Source organism: Struthio camelus, chromosome 5 (assembly GCF_040807025.1).
Source record: "Struthio camelus isolate bStrCam1 chromosome 5, bStrCam1.hap1, whole genome shotgun sequence".
NCBI classification, from domain to species: Eukaryota; Metazoa; Chordata; class Aves; order Struthioniformes; family Struthionidae; genus Struthio; species Struthio camelus.
The window spans coordinates 20,894,049-20,921,577 of NC_090946.1; the positions used below are offsets into that span (position 1 = coordinate 20,894,049).

The following is a 27,529-nucleotide window of genomic DNA, read 5'->3' on the forward strand; positions in this document are numbered from 1 at the left end:
GGCTCGTGGTTGGGGGCAAAGGCCTGTGGGCTAGTTACCGAGCCAGAGGTCATGCCACGTGTTGCGTGGTAGGCATTTGGCATGCTGCTCTGATGGTGGCTGGATCTTTACAGGTGTGGAAACAAGCTACTCAAGTCATTCAGTGAGGAGATCAGCTATCTTGCTGTAGAGCACACATCTCAAAGGCGCTATGGACAACAGCCACTGTATAAATGTGCTCCCACCTCCATCCATTAATTAGTTTTCCTTTTTTTAATCTGTTGGACAGGTCCAATCAAGTTTAGTATAAAGGAAATACATACAAGCGTTAGGGAAAATAGGTGTTTGGGTAGAAGTACCTGGAGCTCTTCCCTGGGTTGGTCACGCTTCCTTGGGTTGTTTCGGGTTTTGTAATCATCAAAGCAGAATTGAAAGAACAAGTGACTGATGGCACGTATTTTTAGTGCTCTTTTATATATATCAGAAACATTTTTGGAAGAGAAATGAAGGTCTTTGTAATATTTGGAGGGTGGTCAAATAGGCAGTCCAGACTGATACAACTTGTCACCTGTAGGTTTTAATTACTTTTACTGAGATGGTTTCAAAAAGAGGGGGGAAATATCTTATAGTCAAGAATTAAGTATTTTGTATTCCAAGTTAAGAGGGAATAGCTGGAGGGATGTAGAGAGGAATATGTATTTGTAGGGACTACTCGGAAAACAGTCTTTGCAAACACATTTTTCTTAGCTTTATGATTGGCTTAAAACGCTTACAGGGTGTTTTTAAAATGAGACATTTTTAATGTATCAGTTTAAACTGGTTTAAGACGCCACATTACAGTGCTCGAGATGTACTGTTTTCCTTAGTTTTGTACCTCTTCTGTGCACCAGTATAGGTTTTATACCCATGCTGTTCATCCCCTTAGTATCTGGATGCTTGTCAAAGGAAACTGTTTACATATGTGGAATTCCCTGCTGAAATTAAAGGAGCTATTATCACCTCCCTGTCTCTAGGCATAGAAATTCTAATAGGGCTGTGGGGTGGTTTAGCTTCTTTTCCTGAAGGCATTGGTATTACAGATCATATCTTGTGATGAAGTGGCTTTCACAAAGAGGACACAATTGGAAAGACAGTCTCTTAAAACTCTAAAGGTAGTCTCTGGATTTGCATAATCTCTGGAAATGTTTGCATTATGAGATCATTTTGAGCAAGAGTACGTCTTTCTTACACCTCAAAAATCATTTCTAAAGTAGTAACACTCTTAAGGGGTTCATAAACGAGAATTTGATCTTTAATGCTGTTGTGACTTACTGCTTGCAGGTTGATTTTAATTTAAGATTAGGGCCAAAGCCTGGAATTATTACCTGATGATGACTAGAAGCTGTTGGGGAGACTTGAGCACAAGCCTGTTAAGGCTGCAGCGAGCACATCTGTTAAAAGATCACATTTAACATCAGAGAAGTAACTTATGGTAATCTAGAGATGATAAATGTATAGACTTTCCTGGCCTTTTCTCATCCAGGAAGTTCTGGCAAATGAGATTTGGAGAGAAGTTTGATGTCACTTAGTGATGTCATCCTAGCCTAATTATGAGTCAGATACGAACCAGAAGCCCTTGCCCCACTTGATAAAATGAGGACTGGAATCTCCCACTGGAAGGCTGAGACTATATCTCACTAGTATTTTCCCAAGGCATATTCCCTTTTAAACAGTATCACATCAATGTTACTTTTTAAGCCAAAACCTGATTTCATTAACTCCGCTGTAATGGGAGGATAAGAACAGAGAGAATTGCTTGCAATTTGTAGTGTTTAAATTACGTTATCTTTTGATCATTTTGCCGTTCCTGCATCTTTGAGGTGTTTTTATTTAGATTTTTGTTTTGAGAAATAATTATTAATAATTCCTCTTTTTCTAACCGCTTCTTAGTTTACAAGACCACTGTCAAATCTCCACTTCTCTTTTTAATTTCCAAGCTTAGAGGCTTATTGTAAGTCAGTCAGTCTATACCTTTGAGTAGCCTTATTCTGAGAGCTAGCCTTTCTATATGAAACTTTGGGGTTTATTTTGTCTCTTTTTTCTAATGGGGTGTTTATAGGTAAATGCAATATTCAATAAATGAGCACATCATTGATTTTTATAATAATTTAATTTTACTTTTTCTTCTCTATTCCTTTTCTAATAATTCTTAACATACTTTGACTGCTGCTAATTGTTGTGCTAAGACTTAAAAAAACAAAAAACAAAAACCCAAACCAAAAAAACGTAAACCTTTCCCCAGAGTACCAAGATCATTTTGACTGATAAAAGCAGCAGAGGTGTTTCTAAATTGATTTCTCCCACCTTTGGATTAGTTTTCTTCTGTTGACACTGCATTTAGTTTGACATCTTATCTCACATAGTCACTCATATCTAAAGACTTTATTCTTCTGGCCTTTCCTGTCAAAATTTCCATTTGTGTCCAGACTAATTTTTGACCTCTACTAACTTGGTCATCTCACAGTTTCCAGGATCACTTTAAATAATTTCAATGCTTTGAGTGTATGGGAAGCCCCTCTGATAGCCTCCCTGCATTTCATGACTGTCTCTTTGTTTTTGTGCTTTATTTTCCTTTTTTTAAGGAACTCCTAACCCACAAGGGGACCTTCCTTAAACAGCCAATAGAAAAATATGCATTAAGGATGTGACTGCTGAACAAATGTTAGATCTGAAACCTACGTAACCACATCATTATACGCGCATTTCTTTGAAAAATCTTCTGTTACAGAATTGTTTAGGATAGATGTATGCAATGTTTAGATTCCTTCCCTGTTATCTTTAAGTAGCAATTCTTAACTGTGTACAGAAAGGAAGGAACAGACACTTACGATAGCCTTGATAGCAGCGTTTCTAACTGGATCTGTTGCTAAATACTAGTAGTTGTGTATTAGAAGTCTAAAAATATATTAGCAGTGGTATTGTGTTTGCAAATGAAATGTTAGTACTTTAATACTTAAGCATACATGTCAAAAATATGTATATTGTGTTTAATCTAATAAAAGTTATCTGCATCATCTTGGGTGGGGAGAGAGAGCGCACCATCTTATTTCATCTATTGCATTTGGTTACTATAGCAGCAAAAAAATCAGAGGTGGAGAGAAAAGAGAGAATCCAAACTACTCCAAAATAATCACCTGGCATATTTATATGTAAAGAAATGTTAGGACAGTTAATTTTATATCTAACTGAGTAGGAGATTTGTTAATACTAGAACTAGATTAACATGATGTTCCAACAAAAGAACCTTTCTTTAAAAAGTGTTGGTACAAATATGGGTGTTCTAAGTGGGCTATTCCTTATGGTCCTTTAGAGAAAAGGAATTCATTCTGCTGTGAATATTAGATTTTCAGTATATCTACTTGTATAAAATTACTGAAGTGTTTTATTTAGTTTTTATTTTTAATAAAACATTTTGGCCGTTTTAGCTAACAAAACGTGATTTCTGTAAACGTACTAGTGCAGTTTAGGTGCAGTGGGGAGCTGCTTGACAGCAAGTATTACGCAGAATGCTATTTTAAACTATTTTACGAAGACTTAAAAAACGCTTGGAGCCCTGAATGTGCATGCTGCAGTTTTGTGCGTGCCTGCACACACCTGTGGGAGGTCACAAGAAAAGAATTGAGAAAATGGAAAAAAACAGTGCTATGAAGACAAGATAGGATACTTTGAATCACAGACGTTATCAAACATCTTTAGCATTAGTGATTCTGAACTAATGTTTCTGAATGCATAGGTTTAATGCTTTATCTACTTATTTGTCAGGATGAATCCCTAAACACTGTTAGGACTGTGTTAACTCCATTCACATGTTGGAAAATTTCAAGTAATTCTACATACTGTACTTTTTTTTTTTTTTTTTGACCGTTTAAAGCGGTCTAAGAATATCAGTTAGCTATTAAGGAACTTGAATGCTTGAATATGGTTATATTCTGGTCTGATGCAAATTTTTTACAGTACTATTTTATCCTTGAAATACTATATATATGAATACTTGAATTCATCTTTAGTTTTGTTTGGTATTTTTTGTTACATCTCAGGTCCAAAAAGTTTAAATCACCAATGTTTGCCACCAAATGCATTATTTTAGGAGAATAATAATGTTTTTTCTGTTTCAGTTGACTTACTGTCTATTTTGCTGGCTGTGTAAGTTCTCTCATGGCAACATCCTGGCAACGCTTTTTTAAAAATATTTTTCTTCTTGTGTATTTTTTTTCCTTCTTCCAGTTGGAGTTCATCATTAATCTTAATACTACTGGCAAATGAAAGCTTAATTTCTTGACAGTGACTGTTTTCAGGAGGAAGTAGAAGAGAAATTACTAAATGGCAAAGTAATCAATTCTTACAAATTTTATGTGCGTTTATTGATCTGTATTGCATTATGATTATGTAGTAATGATGGTCTTGTTAAATGTAGAAAGCTTATCTTCATCTGTAGTTCTGCTGAGTGCTCTCTCTCTGCACGCTGTGTTTAACCTGTTGTGAAATAGTATCTTGTGGAATGATGGAAAACCTCTTCAATCTGAGTTTGCCTATCCTAGTTTGTAGATCAAAGCCATTCCTCTAGGATAAATTCTCCCTCCATATTCTTAATGTTTTTGTTAGGCAAATTAATTTCCATTTTGTTTAAAATTTAAATTTTCATTTTCATTTTTGTCTTTTCTGTGAAGGTTAGCACTCTTTATAGAATAGCTGCTCTAGAAAAGGAAGAAACAATCTAATCAGATTATCTGTAGGATGGAAAGACTACAGATTTTCAGAACATGTTAAGCTCTTCCTCCTCTTCTCCCCCGGCCCCCATGTGTATGCGGACAACAGTATGTATTATGTAACTGTCATAGGAGATGAGACTCAATAGTTTGTGGTGTGGACATTGTAGAGAATCTAAACGTCAAGCTGCCATTGGGAAGAGGAGAATGTTTCTTTCTTCAAAGGCCAAATGTTTTCCTTGGCTATGTGTTCTTTCTTAATTTTGTGATTCATTTTTAGTGGCCATCTTAAAGGTATTAAGTCTAGTACTTGAGATTTGTTTTGAGGAGGCAAAGTAGGAGACTGTCATTCTTTGTTAGGTATTTCAATGAAGGAAGACTTCTACTCTCTGTTTAGTTGCCTCAAGCAGGGAAATGGGACCTTTCTGAGAAGCAGAGATTAAGAAAAGGCAAGTAACGTGCCTTTGCAAGTAAAATACAGACAATGCAAGTCTGCCTCTTCTACTGCTTTTGAAAGTGTATAGATTGGAAAGAGAACAAAGGAGAATCAAGTCAAAAGCAAATAGTAAGACTGGCTGGTCAACAGAAATAGCTTAGTCAGGCGGCATTGAATACAGAAAGTGTCTTAATCTGCTCTTTGCTGAAGCTGGATATTTCTGAAGGTAACTAAATGCTGAAATGGGATATCTGATCCCTAAGAGGTAAGGTAAGTAGACTCAAACTGAGGTGATGAAACTGTTGCACATTAAAGGCCAGCAAGGGATTTTAAGGACTTGCTGTAGATCGTTCTCATCTCTTGGACGTGAGCTTACTTATAAAAGCTAGAAAGAAGGGATTTATGCCAGATAAGCAATACATAAAGAAAGTGGAATCAAAGTTGTGGTATTGTTTTCTTGAAAGCTTCATTTAAACTGTATGGTCAAAAATGGAAAAACGTGCTTTCTGAGACATCAGCCAGAGAAGCTTTTGGACAAGTAATTGTTCAGGTTGTAACTGAGGAAAAGTAATGGTGACAGACACCTGGTCCTCCATGTAAATTCTGTTGTTGCCATCAGAAACTCTTCTCTGTTCTTGGGAGTGCTCCTGTTCTCTGGGCCATTCAGAGCTGGATCAGATTTCAGTGACAGCAACAGCAGTGTTTGTGGCTTGTATGCTGTATTTTAAATAAGCAGTTTCAGTGCATGCATTTGGATGGGAAAGAGCAAATCTGTAGCTTGCGAATAGACTGTTATTATTATTGGTATGGATATATTGCCACTTGCTGCTAATGAGTTGCTGTTCCTGAACTATGATTTGCAAAACTATGATTTTTTTGAAAATATCACCTGTTGGTTTAACTCACAAGTTGTTGTAGAGCTTGGCTACTGAGGCATTCGCACCATGCATAATGGGATTCCACGAGATTTTGTTCTTGTATTCGTGCTCTCATTTCTTCATCCAGAAAGTTATAGTGACTTGCTAAACCTTAAGGTAGGATTCATCTCAACGCTAGACATCTATGCTTTAAATAGATACCTGCAGCTAAGCTCATTATCTATATTTTTTATTTTATTTTATTTTTTTAAGTTATAGTCAGTGGAGCAAAATAAGCACCTTTATGACTCGTTTCAACTAATCTAATTTAGATGTCTACTTTTTGAATGAGATGGATTATATCAGAAAGTGCCTGCAGAGAGGTTTCTAAAACCTGCCCTGAATGACTATGATTTTGAGAACTCTAAATGGATAATGCTTTTGAACGGTGAATATGTAATTTTTGATTGCCACCTCTGCCCTACAAATGATAACCGTTACCATTTCCAACATTGACCTGCAGATAAAAATTTTTACTTAAAATAGTTTCCACTGATATGATCTAAATGAGGATGTCTGTACTTTGTTTTCCTAATCGATTAATGAAAGACTAACTGATAAGGAGTCTTCGTGTGTTTTCTGGTGCTACCTTACAATAAATTTTTTTTTTTTTTAAATGTAAGCAACAATTTCTAACTTAACCCCAAGCAAGATCCCTGGCTGCTATTATCATCAACATTTATAATAAATAAATAACATCTATTTTTCTAGAATGATTCGAACTCTCTTGTATTTTGACAAGTGGAACTAGCAGAAAGGTTTGAATTATACTTGCATGTTAGTCTCTTTTCTTTTTTCTGTATTTGAGGGACAAATATACTGTTCTTTTAAAGGTTTGGAGTGCTGGCGGACAGTTAGATATTTGAGGAAAACAGAACTGTTAGTGACCCAACAGATGATGTCTTCAGGGTATGTAATACAAAAACAGCTTGCGTAAATATGCATACAGGACAATGAATATAGAACTCTCTTAAACGAAATTGATCTTGATGAAGAACAATGGCTAAGTGAAGATGATGAACGTACAGCATAAATCCTGAATGAAGACTTCTTTTAAAGCTGCAGCCTCATAAGAGCTGCAAATAAATTTACTGTATATTTTGTTTAGGTTAGAGTCTCCGATTTTTTTCCCCCCTCTAATTTATGGGCTACTTAGAAAAGAACTTAAGTTTTCTTCTTAGAAATTCAAAATAACCTCAACCTGAAAATTTGAAACACAGAGGAAAATGGCATTATTCGAAAAATTGAAAGGTAAAATAAAAGAGGCTTTTCTGGCTCTTTTTAAGGAAAAAAGACCCATTAATTTTTCCACATTTCCTTCTTCATTTTTGGAAGTTTTACTATAGTTCCTTTCAACGCTATCACTTTGTCTCTGTTTCTTTACTTTTGTTTACAGTTTGTGGGCCTAAGTTCCATGTTAATTGGTCGTCAGTGCCAGAGCTGTCCTTCTGTGTGGGTGTTGGCCACGTGCATGCAGTGGGGCCCAGGTCTTGTTTGTGGCAGGTGCTGATGGTTTTCTCTATTGCAAAAATACTGCTTTCATAATCACTGGCTTTCATTGTATTGGGTCACTCTAGCCCAAGGTCTGTCTTGGCTTTTGTTGAAAACGTGAAGCTGTGTAACTTCTGTGTGCTTTCTCTCTACTCTCTGCGGTTAGGTGTTTCTTGTTCTGTTTCGGCTGTTTGTTTTCAGCTCAGGGATTAGCTAGCTGGCTATTTGCTTGTTATCAGAGTTGGTGTTTTGGCTAGATCACAGAGTCAAACTAAGGGGAGTTCTAATGGAAAAGTCCAGTCTAGTAGTTCAGTGACTAGAAAGCGCAGTTTTGACAAGGACTTGAATCAATGGATGACCTAGTATGCCAAGATTTTTTCTGAGAAGGTAACAGACACTCAGCTAATGGTGTTTGGTGCTGCTTGTGAATGAGTGGTGTGGGGGTTTTTTATTTGTTTTTAGTGCAAGTAGAGACAGAACAGAGATGTCACGCACATTTGTGTATTTGAAGTCTTTTTCAATCTGAAGATTGAACTTTGAAAACAGGTCACGCTTTCATATAGGAGACAGCTGGAGCAATCTAGTATGGATCAGTGAACGTGTTAATTTTTGCCTGGCCTACAGTTTTTGTGCAGAGAATAGGAAATGCATTCCTTATGATTCAGAGATTAGTTATTTCTAGACATAACTGTCATGAATTGCATCATTCTGGTTAAAAGATATTCTTATGTTAGTAATTCCTCTTGTAGTATGAATCATATTTTTGGGCAGAGTGAAAGGTCTAACATTCTAATGTTAGCCTCACCTTGACTTTAAATAATGGACCTGTTCTTGAAAAATGTTTGTACAGATTCCTACCCTTCCCTCACTGCTATTAGTTCTTCCACAGATTTGCAGCAAGGCTTGTAAATAGGGCACGGTTTAGTTTCTGGACATTGGCCTCATCTGCTCTGAGTGCTTTTTGTTATATCTTGATTCTCAGTTTGGTTTGTAGTCACTGTGGCAGGTTTCTTCCTCTTGATATATTTGCGGATATCAAACATGAGATGTCATTGGTAGCGTCGACTTGGGAGATGTCTGGAATCAAAATAATAGGGATGATGCAAGAGAAGTTGCAGACACAGGGGAAATGTTTGCCTAGTGGTTGACTAGCCTGTCATTTGCTTTCTTTGTGAATCTTAAATATAAAAAGTAAAGCTGACTGTTTGAAATAATGTGCTTTAGAGTACCTGTTTTTGTGTCTTTTTTCTAGGCAGAATTCACCTATGTCCAAGCAACAAATAAACCAAAGACCTTCAAGTATGGTTAGTGAAACATCCACTGCAGTAACTGCATCTACTGTTGATACAAAGCCTACTCCTAAGGTAAAGGAAAAAGACTATTGTTTGAGCTGGATGATTAGAACCTCGCTCGCTTTAAATCCAATACTGTTTTATTGTTGATTTTACTAGGGCCATGCGTTTAGGCTAGAAGTCGAATAACTTACCTCAAAGAAGAGGCAGTATCTTCTACCCAAGCAAAACCCTTCTGACAGCGCAGGAGCACCCTATATCCACATAAGCGTTGGATGATAATTTGAAAAACAGTGATTAGGTGACATGTAAAGTTTGAGAGGCTCCTTAAGACTGGAAATAAGTATATGTGATACCAGTATGCCAGGAAGTCATTTGGTAGTCCAATGTATGTGGCAAAATGTGCTGCAGAGTACTGGTAATGATAATGGACAGCTCTCCTTATTTTTCTGCTAAACCTTACTAATTGTTCCTCCTCATAGTAACATCTTAGATCCTTCTCTGCCATCACTGTAGTGCGCAATTAGTGCATACCACAAGTTCACACGCGGAATGTTTAATGACAGAAAAATCCATTATTTGGGATTGATAAAGGGCTTTTGTTTCTTACTGCACGAAACATAGTGAAGCGCTGTACTTCAGGTGTCCCCAAATGTTTTAGATGCTTCTTTGAGATTACAGAAAATTGCAGTGTGGTAAGAATGGGAGGAGACTTGATAAAAAAAAAAAAGCAAAAAATATTGGAAGAAATGGCAGAGATATAAGATTGATTTCTTAATTTTGCCTGTAGTTTTTAAACTTCTCAGATCTGCTTAGCTGGAAAAGTATTAAATAACTGAGTTGAAAGAACGATTTTGCCAAACTGACTTTAAAGATATTTTTGCTGAGGTGGCATCACTTAAAGTCTGCTGATGTTTTGTATTGCGTGACTGAATACTGCAGAAAGCTCAAAATAATTTCATGAAAAGCTTAAAAAAAATGTTTGTTGGATCTAAATTGTAATAATGCAATTAAAGGTTATTGGTCCAAATACAAAGACTGTCATATCTCAATTCTCAAGGATATTTTTTATCTGTAAAGTACTAGGTGAAGTTATTGAGAAGAGTAGACTTACTGGATTAGTTGAATTACTTGATGTGTTTCTGCTTGGTATTCTAATAGTTAGACTTGCCAAAGTACTTGGGCATTTGTGTTTACTGTGTTTATTCCTCTTGCTCTGATTTTCTTACTGCCAGTATTGGAGGGGGAAGGAAGGTTTTCCTGCCCATTTTTTCGCTCTTAAAACCGACAAACTTAATGGAGTCTGGTGTTCTGCTTTGAGATGGGGACTTTCCCAGGGATACAGTTCCATAACTGGCTTTGACTTACTTAGGATCACCCTTTTTGGCAAAAGCGTGCGACCCTCAGCCACGTGCTCCTGCTGCTTCCCTTTGTCAGATCTGCTTGCACTGATCTGATCAGGCTTTGCAAAACGATGAGAACAACTTCATATTGGTGATTGAATGCAATGTATTAGGGCACTTGCATGCTAGAGCTAATTCAAAGGAGATGTGAGAACAGCATGGCTAAAGGTTAGGGTGACCCTTTCCCTCACAGCTTACAGAATATCTGGCAGTGACCTCCCAACACTTCTTCGACTTATTTGTCTCTGGTCTCTACTCCTATTTGGTTTGCAGTCGGGTAGAAGTGTGGTCACATGTGCTTCTAGCAGGCTCCCAGGCGCAGCATTTTTTTTAGTACGCTGCAGCTTTAGACTTTGAATAGAGCTTTTGTAGAGGACTCGCCCATGCTTTTGTTCTCCACCAAGTTATTGTTCATGTGACCCATCCTGCTGTGGACCCTCAAGAAATAGTTCAGTGGAATTTTAGTCAAGATAGAGAACCAGAGTCTTTCCCATACATACTTTGTCTAATTACTGCGTGTGCTGAAACCACTCTGCAGAGTCAGAAGCAGATCTATTGAAATCCTCCTCAGGATCATACGTATCAAATTAATTCATGTTAATCAGCAACAAGAATAAAGGCTGTAAAGTGAGTAAAGTGAGTTGATTTTTTTGGCACACTGAGGGTAGACTTTAAGATCCATTCACCTGTTCTCTGAATGTTTTCTTCCATTAATTCCATAACAATTCTTCTCAAAGAGTATGTTTCCAGATACAGACTGGAGACACAATCGTGAAGCCAGAACCATGTTCCATTTGTCATGGGAAAGATTTCTAGCTTCTTACAGCTGATTGTTATGTTTCATGAAATAATTCTGTAATGACATTTGCAGGATGAAACTATGAACTTACTCTATTTATTGTATTGGTATCCAGGCCAAATTTAGACTGGTTTTATACAGTACTGTGTGCATTGAAATAGTACTGAATCGGAACGTGTAAGAACTGGTACATGGCTTTCTTCTGCAGAAAGTTGACAGCTAAGAATTGCTACGTTTTGGATTGAGGGGGAGGAGGTAAGCTGTCTGCTGCGCAGCAGTTTTGTCATTCTCAGATCAAGATGCAAGAGGTGCAGCCTTCTGACTTACTCATTGAAATATTAGTCTGACCTTGAATAAAAGCTCAAAAATAAAAAGTAATCATTTGGAAAAAGAATTTCACGCGTTCCATTCAACAGTGCCAGTTGTGCATTGCTCAATGAGAGGAGCATGTTGGAAAGAAGAAAAAAAGATAACAAAAATGAGTGTTATCCTTATCAAGCTGTCATTATGTTTCTTTGACACGTGTATAAATATATAAATCTTCATTTTCTAAGACACCCGAGAAGGACATTTTTGCAGAAACGCGCATAGATTCTTGGGGTGGTCTGACACTGATGCTGACACTGTATGAATAGGCTATCTGAAGATGAAAGACCAATGCAGTCCATCCATGCTTTTGAAATCTGAGGGGTATGGAGTTGAGGGAATAAAAAGCAAGACGGAATCCTGATGAAGAACAGTTATCTCCTGTCCTGAAGACCTACTTATTTGTAGGCGGTTCAGTTATGGATGAATATTTTTCCCTATTATTAATCATTTTGAAAATCATTCGTATTGATTAGGCATGAAAAAGAAAAATCAGATTTAATTTAGTTCAGATAAAATCTCTGAAGATCTGTTTCCATTTGATATGAAGACGCATTAGGAATTTAGTCTGTTCAACCATCTGATGGTATGAATGTGGAAGCTTGCAAAAGTTAGTGCTATAGAGTACTTTGGTCAAATCAAAAATTGGAGGAATGTGAAAGATAAGCAGCAAAGCGTAATGGACAGTAGAATAGTATTATCTGTTACCAAATAAATTTTGAGAACGTGTTCTTATTGGGTTCTGTCCAAGAGAAATAATTGAAATGTTGATGCCACTGATAGTTGCTGGCATTCTCCTGAAATGAACAACTGAGGATTAAGACAAGTAAATAAAGAATAAGTCTGGCAGCTGAGAGAAACAGGCAATGGTATGGGAACGTAATAGCCGAAGTTCTGTGTGATCATCTGGTGCTGGAGTATGGAATACAGGGCTTTTATTTCAGGGCCGCTGTTGATGAATGTATATAAACAAGAGCATGCATTTCCAAGCATTTCAGTTTTTCCTATCTGAAAATAAGGATGCTTTGTAATTAGTTCAGTGGTACTGTAAGGACTGATCAATTCATTTGTATGTAGAACATTTTGAGATTTTGAATAGAAGATTTAGGACGTAGAGCTGAACACATTTCTTATTTATATATTTATTTTTAATTCCTTTGTTGTTCCTATTCCTTCTTTATATATAGGAACACACAACATTATTTTTTTTTTAAAAAAACAGGATGCAGTTTTCCTTTATGCTGTTTAGAAAATGCATTTCAAATTAAATGGTGTTTTCTTTTTTTTTTTTTTTTAACTGTCCAGTTTTAGGAAGAAATACATTGACATTTTATAATTAAGTTAGCAATTTTCCTCCTCAGTCAGAGGCTACTGGAACGAAAGAGAAGATGAAGCAGTAATGAAAAGGGATTTGAAAATTTTGGCTCTTGACATTTGATTTTGGCAGAAATTTGAGTCGGTGCCAAACAAGCCAGTGAGACGTACTGAAGTCAAAAGCGACTCTGGCATCAGTGGCACAGGCAGCTGCTCTGACCTGCATTTGTCAGCACATGACAATGGTATCAGAATATTTTAAGTTAGGAAAAAAGTACTGCAGCATAGATGAATAATTAAAAAAAATTGTTTTTTCCTTTTTATTGCAAGCGTTGGAAGCTAGGTCTAACACTCGGTTTAAGTTATAGTTTGTTTTATTCTAAAACAGAATGAAAAGATTAATTCTGTGGAAGATATGAAAATTTTAATTATACAGCGCACCTTAAAATTATTTCTGTTTTTAGTATAAGTGGTATATTGACTAAGGAACAGAACAAAGTCTGAGGAACATTTTCCCCCTCCCATTTAATAGAAATTGTTTGATCTTTTGATTTTTAAGTGTCTGTTCGAGTAAGTCCAAGGATGACTTTTTCATATTGTGGTCTGTAATTGTTATGCATGTATCATTGCAACTTACTTTGAAATTGTTTAAAATTAAATATGGTCAGAGAAGCATAGTGCTCAATCCCGGAAAGGGGATTTGATGAAATAATCAAATTTAAAAATTTAAACCCTGCTGTAAGACAGGATCAGCTATACTTTAACTATTCCTCAGTTCATTCAGCCTTTAAAAAAAAAAAAAAAAAAAAAAGTCCTATCTTGGATTCTTCGCAGGATAAAAACGAGGAGGGAAAATTAGGAAATTGAATTCTATGCATTTTATATATTGGTTTCTGTTAGGCTGCAAAGCATAAGTGTTTGAGTTTTGGAGCCTTCAGAGGTTTGGTCCTCACTATTTTACATCACCCTTGTAATGCAGGAGTTGCACCTAATGTTTGCAGCTCACGTGGTAGGGAGGCAGTAGCTCTTAGAATGGAATCCTGACTGCTGTAGTTACTTCTAATTTTTCCTTTTGAAAAAAGAAGCATGGTTTGACCTAATCCTCATGATACATCTTCATGTTTGTTTAAAGTGGTATCTGGACATGGATACACAAATGTTAATTTGAAGTATTTTAAAGTAGCAAACAAAATCCCAAATGCCTTATTTCCTCCTTCCTTTTGCGTCAGACATGCTGCTTATTGGTCTGTGACTAAGTACAGAGGGAGGTTTTGTGGTCAAGACTTGACACTGTGTTTGCACAAAGTTAGCACTCCGTATCTGTTTAGCTGAGTGTTTTGTCATGGATATGGCAGAGAAATGGCCTGGGATGTCTTATGTGATACCATCCTTGCCTGTCTTTTACCCTACCTTGGTTATTGCCATCCCCCTTGTATGGACAGCTGAATGGCATGTGCATCTGCTCATAAACCTGCTGCTGTTCAGTCTGGCCTATTAAGGTAAAGTAATCTTGGTTTCAGTTTGCTTTAATATACTAGATCTGAACTGAAATAGTTCAGTTGTGGATTGGTGTGCTGTTCAGTCCTCTCCTATAGAGACAGGTGTCTGTAGGAGACCTCTGGTCAGAAAGTTGAAAGCAAGAATAGTTTCAGTAATCCCAGTTTGTGCTAGCCCTGGGCCAGTTAGGCTGTTCAGATGATCTCAGGGAGAGTCTGAACAAGATTTACTTGTGGTCGAGTGCTACATTGGAGAAGTCAGGTAAGTCATTCTCGGGGGACGCCCATACTTAAGAGTTTGTCCGACCTCTTAAGTGTCAGTGCGTTTCACGGAGGAACATGACCTGCAGCTCACCTGACTTCTCGGTAAAGCTGAAAGCAGCATGCTGCTTCCTGTTAAACAGACCTTGGGAAATCAGCCTGGTAAAGTCTGCCCCTTGATATCTCTGTACAAGTTTTGGATCTACAATGCTGTTTTATGTTTTACATGTAGTATGTTTTAATACAAAGCAAAGTTTTAGGTTTTAACTAATTATTACTATTTTCTTAATTCTGCATTAACATGTGTTCATGCCTACTGAAATGTCTAAAATTTAGGACAGGTAAGGAAACTCCAGGAAAATTAACATAATTCATTTTTATGTTATCATATATTGCTAGAGCATTTTATGATTATTTATGCTGTCTTCTAGTCCAGATGTTGCCTGGCAGGCACAAATAGTACATGGAGATATTTTTGTGATATCATCCGTTGCATATGACAAATGTGCTCGTTTCCAGAGCTGCTGTTTGTCTGCAGCTGACAAGAGTGCCAGTACCCTGGCCAGCTGAGAGGAGAGATTTGAACAAAGGAGACGTTGGAGAGAAAAGAGAATGAATCTGAACAGCTTTTTCCTTGGAGAAACCAGGTGTAATTTTTAAGGTGGCTTGTTCACCTCAGATTCCTAAAACAGTTGCAATGGCAAACTGTGCTGAGATTGGAAAATAACAGACAGATTATTCATCCAGAGATTCTTGCTGTCTTTCCCATGGACTTACAGGCATTCTCTGCTCGTTTTAACATTGCTTTGCCCATGTGAGTCAAAACTGGGGTTGGAGTAAAACACAAACCATTACGTGGTCCTAGTCAAAGTCTACGCATCACATTAAGCTGCCTACTTTATTTGAGTTTAAACAGGAGGAGGAGAAAAAAAAAGAAAGAGCAAGCACAGAATTCATGTACGTGAACTCCTGTGCGTGTAAGAGAATTGAAACACGTTGCAGAGAGAGGCTTGCAAGCAGTTCTTGTAGTGCACTCAAAAATACTTCTGAAGCACAATGAAACTCAAGCAGTTTTCAGACTTTAGTCACCAGAGCTGTTGATCTTCAGCTGGGAATTGGAAGACCTTTCTGGCACTGCTGTGTTGATGAGAATGGGAAATTGACTTTGCAAAGTTGTAAATGTTATTGTCTATTTACTTGCCCTTGAAAATGCTATAAATACTCGGTTACTGTGTAATGAAGTATGAATTATTGCAGTGAAGTTATTTGCAGCATGAAATGTGCCTCCAGTACAATTAAAAAAAAAAATACTGCTATAGTATACTTCTTTACAGGTTGTGAAGGCTGGAAACAAAGTGCATAGCTTTGGAAAGAGGGAGCAGGCTATCAGGAGGAATCCCAATGTTCCTGTTATAGTAAGAGGCTGGTTACACAAACAGGTATGCATGTAATCATCTGTTCCTGTCTATGTATTTCAACATAATCCTCAAATTGAAGCAAGTGCCTTTCAGGTACGAATGAAAAAACAAAGAATCTAGATATTAGTGATGCAGAGCAGTGTTTGGAACTCCCACTGTCTTTCATGGTGAGTGGCTTGTGCTGAGCAAGTAGGAAAAAACCAAGTTTTACATACAGGTTTGACTCAGAAGTGGAAACAAAGATAAATGGATGCTGCTGTAATGGTTAAATGCTGCAGCTATAACTTTATTGTCTAAATCTGAGCATTTTCCCTATTTTATCCTGCTGGCTTGCTGCCATGCAGATCTCGGTCTCCCTCAGAGCGCGCTATAAACCTGAGGTTAACTATGGAGACCTTACTCCATCTGCATGCTTATGCCCTTGTACCCTGGTTGAGGGCTTAGTTCCAACTCAATTGCCTTTTATCCTCCAGAAGCAGGAGGGAGAAGATGAAAGGAGACAGGGACCTGTTCACCACACTATATTGCCACCAAGACCAGTGTCAGACAAAGGCTGGATTATAGGATTTCAGTCAGTGCACAGAATTTTACAGCTGTTGCATCTTGAATTCTTAAATTGACAAAAGTGCATCCTTCAGCGCACAAAGTAAATAAAGCCGTTTGTCATATGAGAGAAATACTTTTCTCCTTCAAATTTGACAGTCAGTGTCCAGCAGATTATCACCAGAGATCTAGCATCTAAATTAAGGACTGAGAAAGAGAAGGCTAATCTGAGGTTTACAGTTATGATTCTACATACACAGGAAGTGTCAGTTGCTGACAGCGATTCACTTCCTCCTACGTGGAGATGTGTATTCCTCCATCAGTTTTGTTGACATCAGCTACCCAAGTCCATTAGTTTTCAGGACAGAATCAGAGCTCAGATACAGTATGTGTTGACAGCATCGTAGCATGAAAAAGGAAAGGGAAGAAAGTTGTTGCGTACTTAATGTTGGTGCAAAAAGAAGAAAAATAGTGTATATATAACACTCCACGAAAGTCCATCTCAGTTTAATAGGTTGTGCTTAGGTTATGGTGTGGCAATTTTACAGTCTTCTAAAACTGTGATACATCACTTCTAGAAAGTGATATATAGTATAAATAAATCTATATATCTCAATGGGCATGTTAAATTATACTTCATTTAACTTTGTACATTGTGCACCCTATTTTGTTTCCTAAGGAATAGCTGATTACACTGTATTTTAGCTATAGGCAGCATATGGGAAATTGCCTCTAGGATTATAGGGGATCATTTTCTGACATGTGCAGTCATGCCTCAGAGCTGTACAGTGATTTTTATCTTGATCTAAAAGCAGTCCTTGTTGGAGTTTGTGCCATCTGGATGCATACTTCATTTCCTCATTGCTGGACCAGTCGGTCTAGAAAAAATATGTACTGATTGTGTAAAAGGTTAAGCTGAACGCTCTTAGGGTATGAGTTTAATGACTTAATAGAAATTGTCAGTTTGACTATTGTATCCTGGGCAATCATTTTGTAATTGATTGTAGCTTTCTTAATGCATGTTTTGCTAAAATATAAAACACTTACTTTGCAATTAATACCATATTCAGGTGAACCTCTGGTAAGCCACTAACTAGTGTAACATTGCATGATTAGATGTTAGCTTTCTTTAAATGAAAAGTATATCACATTTCTTGCATTTCAGGACAGCTCTGGAATGAGATTATGGAAGAGACGGTGGTTTGTGCTTGCTGATTATTGTTTGTTTTACTACAAAGGTGAGTAGGTAATACAAGATCTTTCGAGTTTGTAATAATTTACCTGTTCAAACCACACTGTAAGATTAAGGTTAATTTAATTCTTCAGATACAGTCAGGCTGTTTGAGAGGATGCATCATGAAACTCTGATTTACCCATATCTTTTTAGTGCGTGGCAAATTTCGGGCCACAACTTGGGATCAAGAGCGTGCTCTATGATCTTTCATCATATAACATATCTTTATTGTATGCCAAGATTTACATTACAAAATTTTTGGGCAGCAGTACAGTTTAAGATTTTTTTTTTCCCCATCCTCGTTCTGCCTTGTGTTGCCTGCTTGCTTGAGCCTGCATAACTGATTTTGAGAATGCACTGTGACTCGATCCGGGAAGTGATTCAGCTTTAAACCGGAGGGATAATGTGAGAGTGGGAACTCCGAAGCCACCATTTCTGTCAAAAACGTTTGGATATAATCTTAGTCTGAACTAGGAATAATGGTATAGTATTACACAGGGCTATTGGGAAGTTTCAAATATGTATTGCATGTTACAGTTCTTGGAAAGAATTACAGAATATGGTGCTCTAATTCCTATTTGTAGCTTCTGCATTTCTGCTGCTGATCACTGAAAAGCCAGTAGTAACGGAGTTTTATTAATTATAGTAACCAGCCTACGTATAGAATGCTAAATGGAAAGTCTGTCATGTTATGCAGGCTGTCACAGTCCATATGTCACAATAGGCCTCAACAGAAGTTTTATTCTGGAAGCTTGTTCTTCTGTCTGAATCTTTTAAACAAGCAAAAGCAAAAACAAAAAACAACACCTAAAATCTGTTTGGTTCAAAAAATTTCAGTATCAGTTCTTTAATGATAAAGCATTTCTCCATTTATTACTTGTGAAGGGTCATAGGAAAATTCAGGTGAAAAGGGGTCTTCAGGAAGTGTCTAGTCCAACCTCCTGCTCCAAGCAGGGCCAGGTAAGCTCAGGGCTTTTTCCAGCTGGAAACCACCAAGGATGGAGCCTGCACAGCCTCTTTGGGCAGCCGGTTCTACTGCTTCTCTGTCTGTACGGTGAAAATTTTTTCCTGATTTGCAATCTGAACCTCTCTTGTTTCAACAACATGCCCACTGTCTCTTGTCCTTCTGTCATGTACTAGTGTGTGTCCATAGGGAATATGTACCGTTTCTTTACTAAAAAGTGCAGTGGGTTATATTTTATTTTTTTATTTTTTTATTCAACAGACAGCAGAGAAGAATCTGTTTTGGGTAGCATACCGTTGCCTAGTTACGTAGTATCTCCTGTTGGACCTGAAGATCGCATAAATCGCAAATTTTCTTTTAAGGTACAGTTACAAAGCTTATTAGCTAGGCATATTTGAAAATGTTTATTTGCATGAGAAAAGATGTTATATACAGAAACATCATCTGCTTTCCTAAATTTTTTGGAAAGCAGACAGGTTTACTGACTGCCTGTTCAAATGTGACGTTACTAATAGATTGAAATTCATCTGTCTGTTTCTATGAAGTGACTTTAGAACTGTATAATGTTTCTATGAGTAAAGATCCTTTTTCTAAAATCAGAAATAATATTGATAACTTGTTCCAGTGCTGTTTTATGAATTGAAATAAATTTGATTTTTCTTTATAGAGTACTTGATCTCATAGTGGACTGATCATCTGTTTTGTAATAATACCACAAGCTCAATTTTGGCAGTTAGAAAATGACAGTATTGTGACTTTTGATGTTTAATTTACTCATTTGAAGGGGAAGAAAAGCCTGACTTTTTTCCTCCGTGTTTGGGAACAATAGTTGCCTTGAATGTCATTCAGTAATTTTTTTTTTTAATAAAAACACTTTTGTTTGATATAGTTTTTTTATTGTTATTGTGAATTGGATAATTTACAGTTTGTTCATAATTTTAAAAATGTATAAAAATGAAATAAAGCGTATGTTCTTTCTTGACAGTAGAAAAACCTGTCTGCAATTCATTGTCTAAGCTGCAGCACTAAGGCAAATTTTAGAGACTTCAGTGTACGTTGCAGACTTAAATTATACAAATACTTGGAGCAGAACCAGTTTTTCTATCAGGCAAATGAACTAGGAATTAAAAAAAAAAAAAGTTTTGCAATTCTAGATCACTTATATCTGATCAAAAAGGAAACTGTTTATATCTTTTCTGTTCAAAAGTCACAAAAACCATTCACTCATCTTGAATTTTCTCTTGCATTTTGTTTTTTGTGGAGGTTTAAAAATCCAGACTGCCTTTTGTTCTTTTGGGTTTTGTTTTCAAGTGGATAAGGGTCTGAAATGTATTAAACAAATATTGACTTGGGAAATGCATTTAAAAAAAGGTCCAGTGCGCTTTCTGGAAATGTTTATTGTACTTTTTCAAATGCATCAAAGGTGAGATAAGAGGACAAGCTACAAAGGAACCTTTATAAAAGACATTTTACTCCAATATTTAATGAATGTGATTCATAAAGCCCTCCTCTGTTAGGGCATTTTCCTGGGAAGAAGCACATACTGAAAGAGGAGGACCTAGCGTATGTCTAGACTTCTATATCTGTCAAATAAATATTAGGGCAGAGTGGGTGAGGAGATAGAGAAAATAGCAGTAGTAGTATCTATTTTAATCTAGTTGTTTTGGAGTTTAAAAAAGGATTTTTATTTTCTTGAAAGAGTATTTGTAAATGTTAATCAAAAGTAGGTTAGAATTGTTAACCATTTCAACACTTCCACTGATAAAGGGGGAAAAACAAACAAACAATCTGTGCGTGTATATACGTTTGTATTTTCCTAACAGTATGTTCTTTAGGCAGGCTCTCAAGTCACTACTGTGTTTTCACACAGAATAGAATCCGTGGTTGTGATTGGGGTTAACCATTTTCAGAAGCAATTAGACTTCCCTGTCTAAGTTCCTTCTCAAATGGGCTAAGATATCATGCCTGTATGAGCTTTAGCAAGCGTTTACTCTGGGTCCTCTTCTGAAAATGAGGATGAGCCAGTGACCTGGGGCTTTCAGTGTTAGGCTCATTACAGAAAAAGTTGATACAGAAATAGGGAGTTTAGCCAAGAAGATTTATGCTAGAAAACTGGTGTAAGAAATCTGAAACGTATATTTAATATATGAGAGTTTGTTGGGCTGGTCTTGACTCTGCCTTAAGTGATTGGCGATTGAGCACAGGCTTAATGTTGCTGTGATCGTTTCATTTAAAACTGACTTCTGCGGCGGTAGGAGGATTTTGCAGGATTTCTGTGGCATAGATCGCATCTAATGCTGAAATTCCATGCCCCTGGCGTTGGCCGTGGGCATGCAGAGTGGTGGGAGCACGGCCTTACTGGAATTCCGTCACTCACCAGCCATTACGTTTATCTAATCTCTGGGTACACTTTAATATCCAGAGCATAGATGGATATTCTGTCTCGTGACGTAGTACAGACAGAAATAGAAAACACGGGAAGATTAAGCCCAATGTAAAGATAAGACTTTCACATATAATTCCTGAGTGGGTGGGAGAATGTGTGAAGTCACCTTTTACATATGGCTGGTCATTTATTCGGATTTTTGTAAGCTGCTTGTTACAATAGAGGTCTCAGCTTCTATTTTAAAATGGATATTTTTGGTAACAATGAATTTCTGAAGCTGGGGAAGTAGCCAAAGTCGAGGGAGGGAGGGATTTTTTCTTTAAAAGAAGAGAATTTACCTGGCAAATGCATTAATGCTTTTTGTATGTGATTCAGTTAGGAGAAGGTTTTTAAAATACATTCTTACTAGGATATATGTTAAACCTTATAACTATTTAAACTGTGCACTGTAGAAGTTATAAAAATTCTGATCCTTTAATATCTCCTAAGGCCTGAGCTCAGGATTTTGCATCTCTCGGGACGCCTGTGCAGTGATGTGCCAGTAGAACTGCATATAGGCTGTTCCCATGCCTTCTAAACCTGCTTTGAAGTGCAGCAGTATATGTGTTAAATTGTTTTGTTTAGAAGTTTCATTTTTTAAGTGTCCTTCTTGACAAATTTTTCACATTGTTTATTTGCCCCGAGCAAAGTGCAGTAACTAGCTATAAGCTACTGTCGTTAAGTTGTATGATGGCCTTTTTGAGACTCAGGATTCTTACTGCATATTTAGTTCAGTAGCTAACATGTTATAGATATCTAATTAATCTAATCGCTATATTTCTTAATATTGTAGGTTTTTTGCCAATACAAATGTGAAGTACCACAAATTCTTCATACATTTTTTACTGTGAAAAAGCTTGCACATCAGTAATACATAGCTGGAAATATTCCATGTGACGAATAGAGGATTTACTGTACTTTATAGTAATACAACGATTCTTAAAGTATTATCCATTTAGGAAGGTTAATGGCATTGCAGTCTCTTATATGTGTTAGGAATATATGAGAGAATGCGGGAAGTGAATGCATTTATATGAATCTGATATTAATACAAGTTGAGAAAATTGGAAGGCCTACCAACATCTTCTGTAAAGAAAATAACAGCTAAACTTCATGGAAAGGCCATGGACACAAGTGTGTGTTTGCATTTAGGAAAGCATCTTGCTACCAAATAAAGTCAATGAAGAAGGCTCTGATGTTTCTCTAAGGGGTAGGAGATATAACACTGGAATTACCCAAACGCTCCGTTTCACCTTGATACTACCTTTTAAAAATTTTATTTCAGAAATTCACCCTGGCAATGTGAGTGCATTCAGAGCTGAAGATGCCAGGCCAAATCTTTATTTCCAAGAGATGCTACTGCAGTTTGTTTTTAAATATCTTTTCATTATTGACACTCCGGGTTTATTAGTGGACGTTATCTGTTAATTGCTTAGACCTGCTCGGACCAGGGCAAGCCTCTTACTGTTTCTTGTGATCTTACTCTTCTTCCTAAAGTTTTTGTTGACAGTTTTGTTCTTTTATGTACTCTGGAACATTTTTGTTTCCTTAAGCTCCCATAGTATTTATGAAACTTCTAGGAGTCTGGGGAGTCAGCTGAAGAAGTGCCAAGTGCTAGAAGCTTGAGAGGCACCTTTTTAAAATTTTGGAGAGAGGAGGGAAAGGTCTCAGCTTCTAGAATGCCTGAAAAACCTCAGTCTTATTTGGGATGAAAGCGGAGTTAGATTTTAGTGTGTTGTTGTGTCGTATAGCAAAGGGATGGAGTATTATTTCAATTTTTGTGTGTAAATGTTTCATAAATTTCAAACTTTAGGAGAAAGAAGAATTTACTATATTTTTATAGCTCACTAGGAGGACTGACATTACTTACTGCATATTTTTCTTAGCATCACCTTTGTTAAGTATATTCCTTGAAAACATGAATCTTTTCATGATTTTAACCTGTTTAACTTTTTGTCCTTGTCTTGTCCTCTTGATTTGCTCTTGGGGTTTACTGTCCATTTCTCCTTCTGTGCATTATGGGAGAGAGACTGCTTTTCTTCTCAATCTGTCCACATTAAGGCATCTGAATGCATGAATAGGTACCAGTATTATTTTTTCCACGTTGTGTGCATGGCGTGTGTGTGTGCATGTGCTGTGCTTTAGACTTTTTAGTATGCTGTAGTCATCCTAATAGCTATTGCTTTAAATTAAAAAAGAGAATCAGTAGCCTCTGTGTCTGTTAGCAGTGACAGCTGCAGGACATTAGCACAAGTTTGCTTTCTTGCATCTTAGATGTACTACTAATAAATAACTGAAATATATTCGAATTTTCCTTTAACCAGTTATATATGTTAAGAACTGCAGAATGCCGGGTTTGTTGATAGTAGCACAACGCCTCCATTATCCCTTCTGAAGCCATCCCATCTGATGGATGTTTATGGCCATGATAGCTGCAGTCTCTCAAGGGAGAATGATGCAATATACTCTATATTTTTATACCATTTTTACCTATGGCCCTTAGGCAATGCTTTTAGTTATGTTTATTATGTACCACTGAAAAGAGAACATGAAAGGCAGACTGATCATGTTGATCAGGACGTACAGGTGAATTCAGACAGACAGCTGTTAAATACATTTATTAAGATGATGCTCTACACAGTAGTTTTGCAACAAGTATTTAACCAGTGAATGCTGGGACTCTACTCCATAATCCACAGCAGAGTATAATAATCTGCTTTGCTGTAGGAATTGCTTCACTTCTGAATTACAGCATCTTCTTCTGTAGAGTCAAAGCGGTCTGTAAAGGAACACCCTGCAGTTATGAGGTCTGCCTAAATCACTTATTTCCTTTTCTTCAGGATCTGTCACTTTTGGTCTGTTCTTGCACTGTGTGTTAATCGTAAATTTTAGTGAATTAAATCCTATTTGTTTTGGAGCAACTCTAAACCTCAGTAGTGCTCTCAGGATGGCAAAAAAGTGAACAAAACCCCGCAAACCCAAAGAACTCAATGAACCAGCCAGTCAGTCAAATTAGAAAAAAATCCTTTCTGATTCCTTAGTAAGCAATTGATCAGACCTGCTTTTCATAAATGTAAGTCCTGTTTTCCTGTATTAGGGTAGGTAATGGGTGGGAAGGGAGGAGTCATCTTGTTTTCTCTTGTTGCAAATGTTGTTGGGAAGCAGAGACTCTTTGGAGCAGAAGCTACTCTTGGGCTTCTGTACACGTCCTCCTCTTCCTAGCTGGCTGTTGTGCTGCGGTCTGGTCAGCCTCCCCACTGCAGGGGTGATGGCAGTCAAGGGGCTCGCCTGGAGGAGACTGTATGCCATGGTTATCAGAAGGAAACAAGGCTTCCTTGCTCGAGATACTCGTGCAAGGGAGATAAAAGACCGCGTTTCACACGTTTGTACGGGCAGACTGCAAAAGAAAAGGAGTACCTTTTTCTCAAAACTTAAAGCACTATAATAATAAGCAAATCTTTTTGCTGTTCAGTATGGTTGATCTGAATCTCTAGCCTTAGGCCAATTTCGGAAATTCAGCTAAATAGCTGAAATTACATCACTTAGGGAGGTCTGCACCGAGTTAAATAGCCTAGATCTTGTGAGAACTATTGCTTTATTTCTGAAATCATCTACGATTGTAGAGTGTTTTTCAATTTGGAATAATGAGGGGGAGGTGATTCCATCAAAATAAAAAGACTTGTCATTTAGGGAAGATGCACAAAATAATTTGACCTTTAAAAGATGTAGCTTAATTAAAAGGTTGAGGTTTTTTTTCCTTTAAAAAAAAAACCAACTGTTTTCAGCCATTAGCTTTTGTAGATGATAGTAGTTCTAGATTTATTTAAAAAAAAAAAGTTTAAATTACTCATGTCTTTAAAATATTGCTGCAAGAACTTTCAAGCTGAAATATTGGCTTCATTTTTTTTGAAAAACAGTACAGAAAGGAATCTCTTCCTATTAATTCCATTAACAGTAGTGGACATCATCAGAAGCACGTTTGTAAATTAACTTGTAGGAAATGTAGTTAAGTGTTTCAGGACTGGTATGACTTAAAATTTACTCTCCCTTATATAAGTATGGATGAGATTTAAACTTAACTGCCATAAGATTATGAAGACGTTCCATACTGAACATGTTTATAATACCTTTGGCCTAGTGACAATAATAGTTATTTAAATAGACTTAGAGGAATTTCCAAATACCTCTCGTTTTCGTTGGAATTTCATGGAATATTTTGATGTGCACAGATCTTATGTGCTTTGATAATTCCATCAGTATTACTAATTTTATCAGTAAGTCTTGTAATTTTGTAGCTGATGCAGATGTTTAAGTGCATGCATTAACCAAAAGATCTTAACATGCAATGTAATCATTTCTTAAATAAGCAGTTCAGTTACTTGAATTGTAAGATTTTTGTCCATTTTTTGGCTGAATATATTGATATGTGAAATGAGCTGGGAAAATTGGCTCACTTATGCATATCTCAGTGAGACTTTCTTTGATTTGTTTTGTATGGTATTTACAGCAAATGAAACATCAGTTAGCGAAGAGAAAACGTAAAGCTGAAAACCCCTTCTATGAGAAACAAATTACTGCACTGTTAGCTTAATAGTGTGAAAAAGTCAAGGAATTTAACTAAAAATTAGAGTACTATTATGTTTGAGTTTGCTGCACTGCAACCAATTGTAGTGTAATACTTTTACCCTAAATTCAAGAAAACACTCTTAAAAATCTATAATGCTTTTAAAGGTATCAAGAAAAGCTGCAATAAATTTTCTGGGGAAAAAATGATAACACTGCTTGATTTTTCTTTTTTCCTTTTTTCTCCCCCCTTCCATAGGCTGTTCACACAGGGATGAGGGCATATATTTATAATAAGAATTCTGTTATTGGCTCTCAGGCAGAGCATTCAGGGATGCGGACATACTACTTCAGTGCAGATACGCAAGAGGATATGAATGGCTGGATCCGGGCTATGAATCAAGCTGCCCTTATGCAAACACACTCTTCACTGAAAAGGCAAGTTCAATATACCAACTCCTAGTTTTTTTTTTAAAAAAAAAAAAAAAAAAGCTTGCCAAAAATCAGAATGGTGGTGATTTGTAAAAATGATATTTTTAAATGCGTGCGTGGAACTTGCTCCCATTTTAAAGAAATAATTCCTTTTAATGTAGATTCTGCAACTATTTATTCTGTTGCAAATTGGTCAACTCACACAAGCTAACTAATAGTATCCAGGGCTCGATATTTGTATCCATGTGGAAATTTTATGCCCGCGTTTGATAACGTGGATTTCTTTTTTTTGTTCCTTCTTTTTGAAGGGGATTTCTGTTAAACTGTTGCAATTTTTGCATATGCCTGCATATACCTGCAAGAGCCAAGTGGTGGACTTAAGGAAGATAGATAAAAGAGAAAAGACAGGGTGGTGAATTGTTTCAAATGAGTGTTTAGAACTAGGATTAAAATGCTAGTAAGAGGGAAAAGAATGTTAAAGATGGGTGGATAGTAAGTGCATAGAGTTAAGGCTATTAACTCTTTTATGCAGATATTATCTGCTAATTTTCTGTCTTACTTGCCTGGCCTTTAGTACCTGCAAGAGTTCTGTGTTCTTCTCAAAGTAGAAGAAAGCACTGCTATAAAAGAAGGATGTCCGTCAGTATTACCTAGGTCTAGAGGTGAACGAATTCAGCTGTGTCTTTATTCTTCCAGTTTGTTCTTTTCCTTAAAGCAGATTTAGCCTTCATGTTTTCACTTTGGGAATATGCTTTTTTTCCGTACTATCCCTTGTAAAGGAAGACTCTGTACTGTGAGGAAACCCTGCTTTTAACCCTGGGGCTCTGAGGATTAAATTGTCATGATGCAGTTTCTCAGAGTACTTTGCACTAGTGCTTGCTTCTGGCAAATCTGTGATACAATACAAGCAAAGGATCAACAGCAATTCCAGAGCTTTGCATTTTCTTGTCCTAAATAATTCTCGACGCTGTTATACCTGTCTGATTTTGTATTAAGATTCTTCTTCTGGATTTAATTTCAGCTGCAAATAACATTTAATCCTTTATGTATTTTTCTTTATGTCCTTTTTAAGGATAGGAGTAATTGAAAGAAAAATCAGGGAGGCCTAGTGTATTATTAAGCATTAGTCCATATCTTTAATCCAAGTAGACTGTTCATTTGGCGACACTAAAATAGACTGAAGTAAAAACAGTTGTTTCATGGAACTTGCTCAGAATTTACCTTCTTTAAAGTGTTAAAGAAGCTGAACTTAGTTTCAGGGAAGAGGAGGTGCTACTAGGAGATCAATGATACTCTATTGTCGGGGAAAAAACGTAGAGAAGCTTATGACTATAAGGAGAGAAAGTTGCAAGAGAAGTTGGTTAGTTTTCAAAAGCAACATTAGAACTTGTAATACCCTTAGAGATGTTATAGTGCATTGTAAGATTAAACTAATATCAGAAGAATTCTGT

General features: G+C 36.8%; 1 protein-coding gene across 10 annotated transcripts in view; it reads left to right on the top strand.

The window, feature by feature from the left end:
* The window catches only part of PLEKHA7 (pleckstrin homology domain containing A7), a 158,249-nt gene that overhangs the window by 86,343 nt on the left and 44,377 nt on the right, over positions 1-27,529 (top strand). For 9 of the 10 annotated variants that reach the window (XM_068944926.1, XM_068944927.1, XM_068944930.1 and 6 more), the window contains 5 exons: positions 8,821-8,932; positions 15,834-15,938; positions 17,626-17,698; positions 18,920-19,020; positions 25,906-26,084. In XM_068944926.1, coding sequence (XP_068801027.1) covers positions 8,821-8,932; positions 15,834-15,938; positions 17,626-17,698; positions 18,920-19,020; positions 25,906-26,084 — 570 coding nt within the window. The remainder of the gene's footprint in view (positions 1-8,820; positions 8,933-15,833; positions 15,939-17,625; positions 17,699-18,919; positions 19,021-25,905; positions 26,085-27,529) is intronic. The other variant, XM_068944933.1, reaches the window with a different exon arrangement.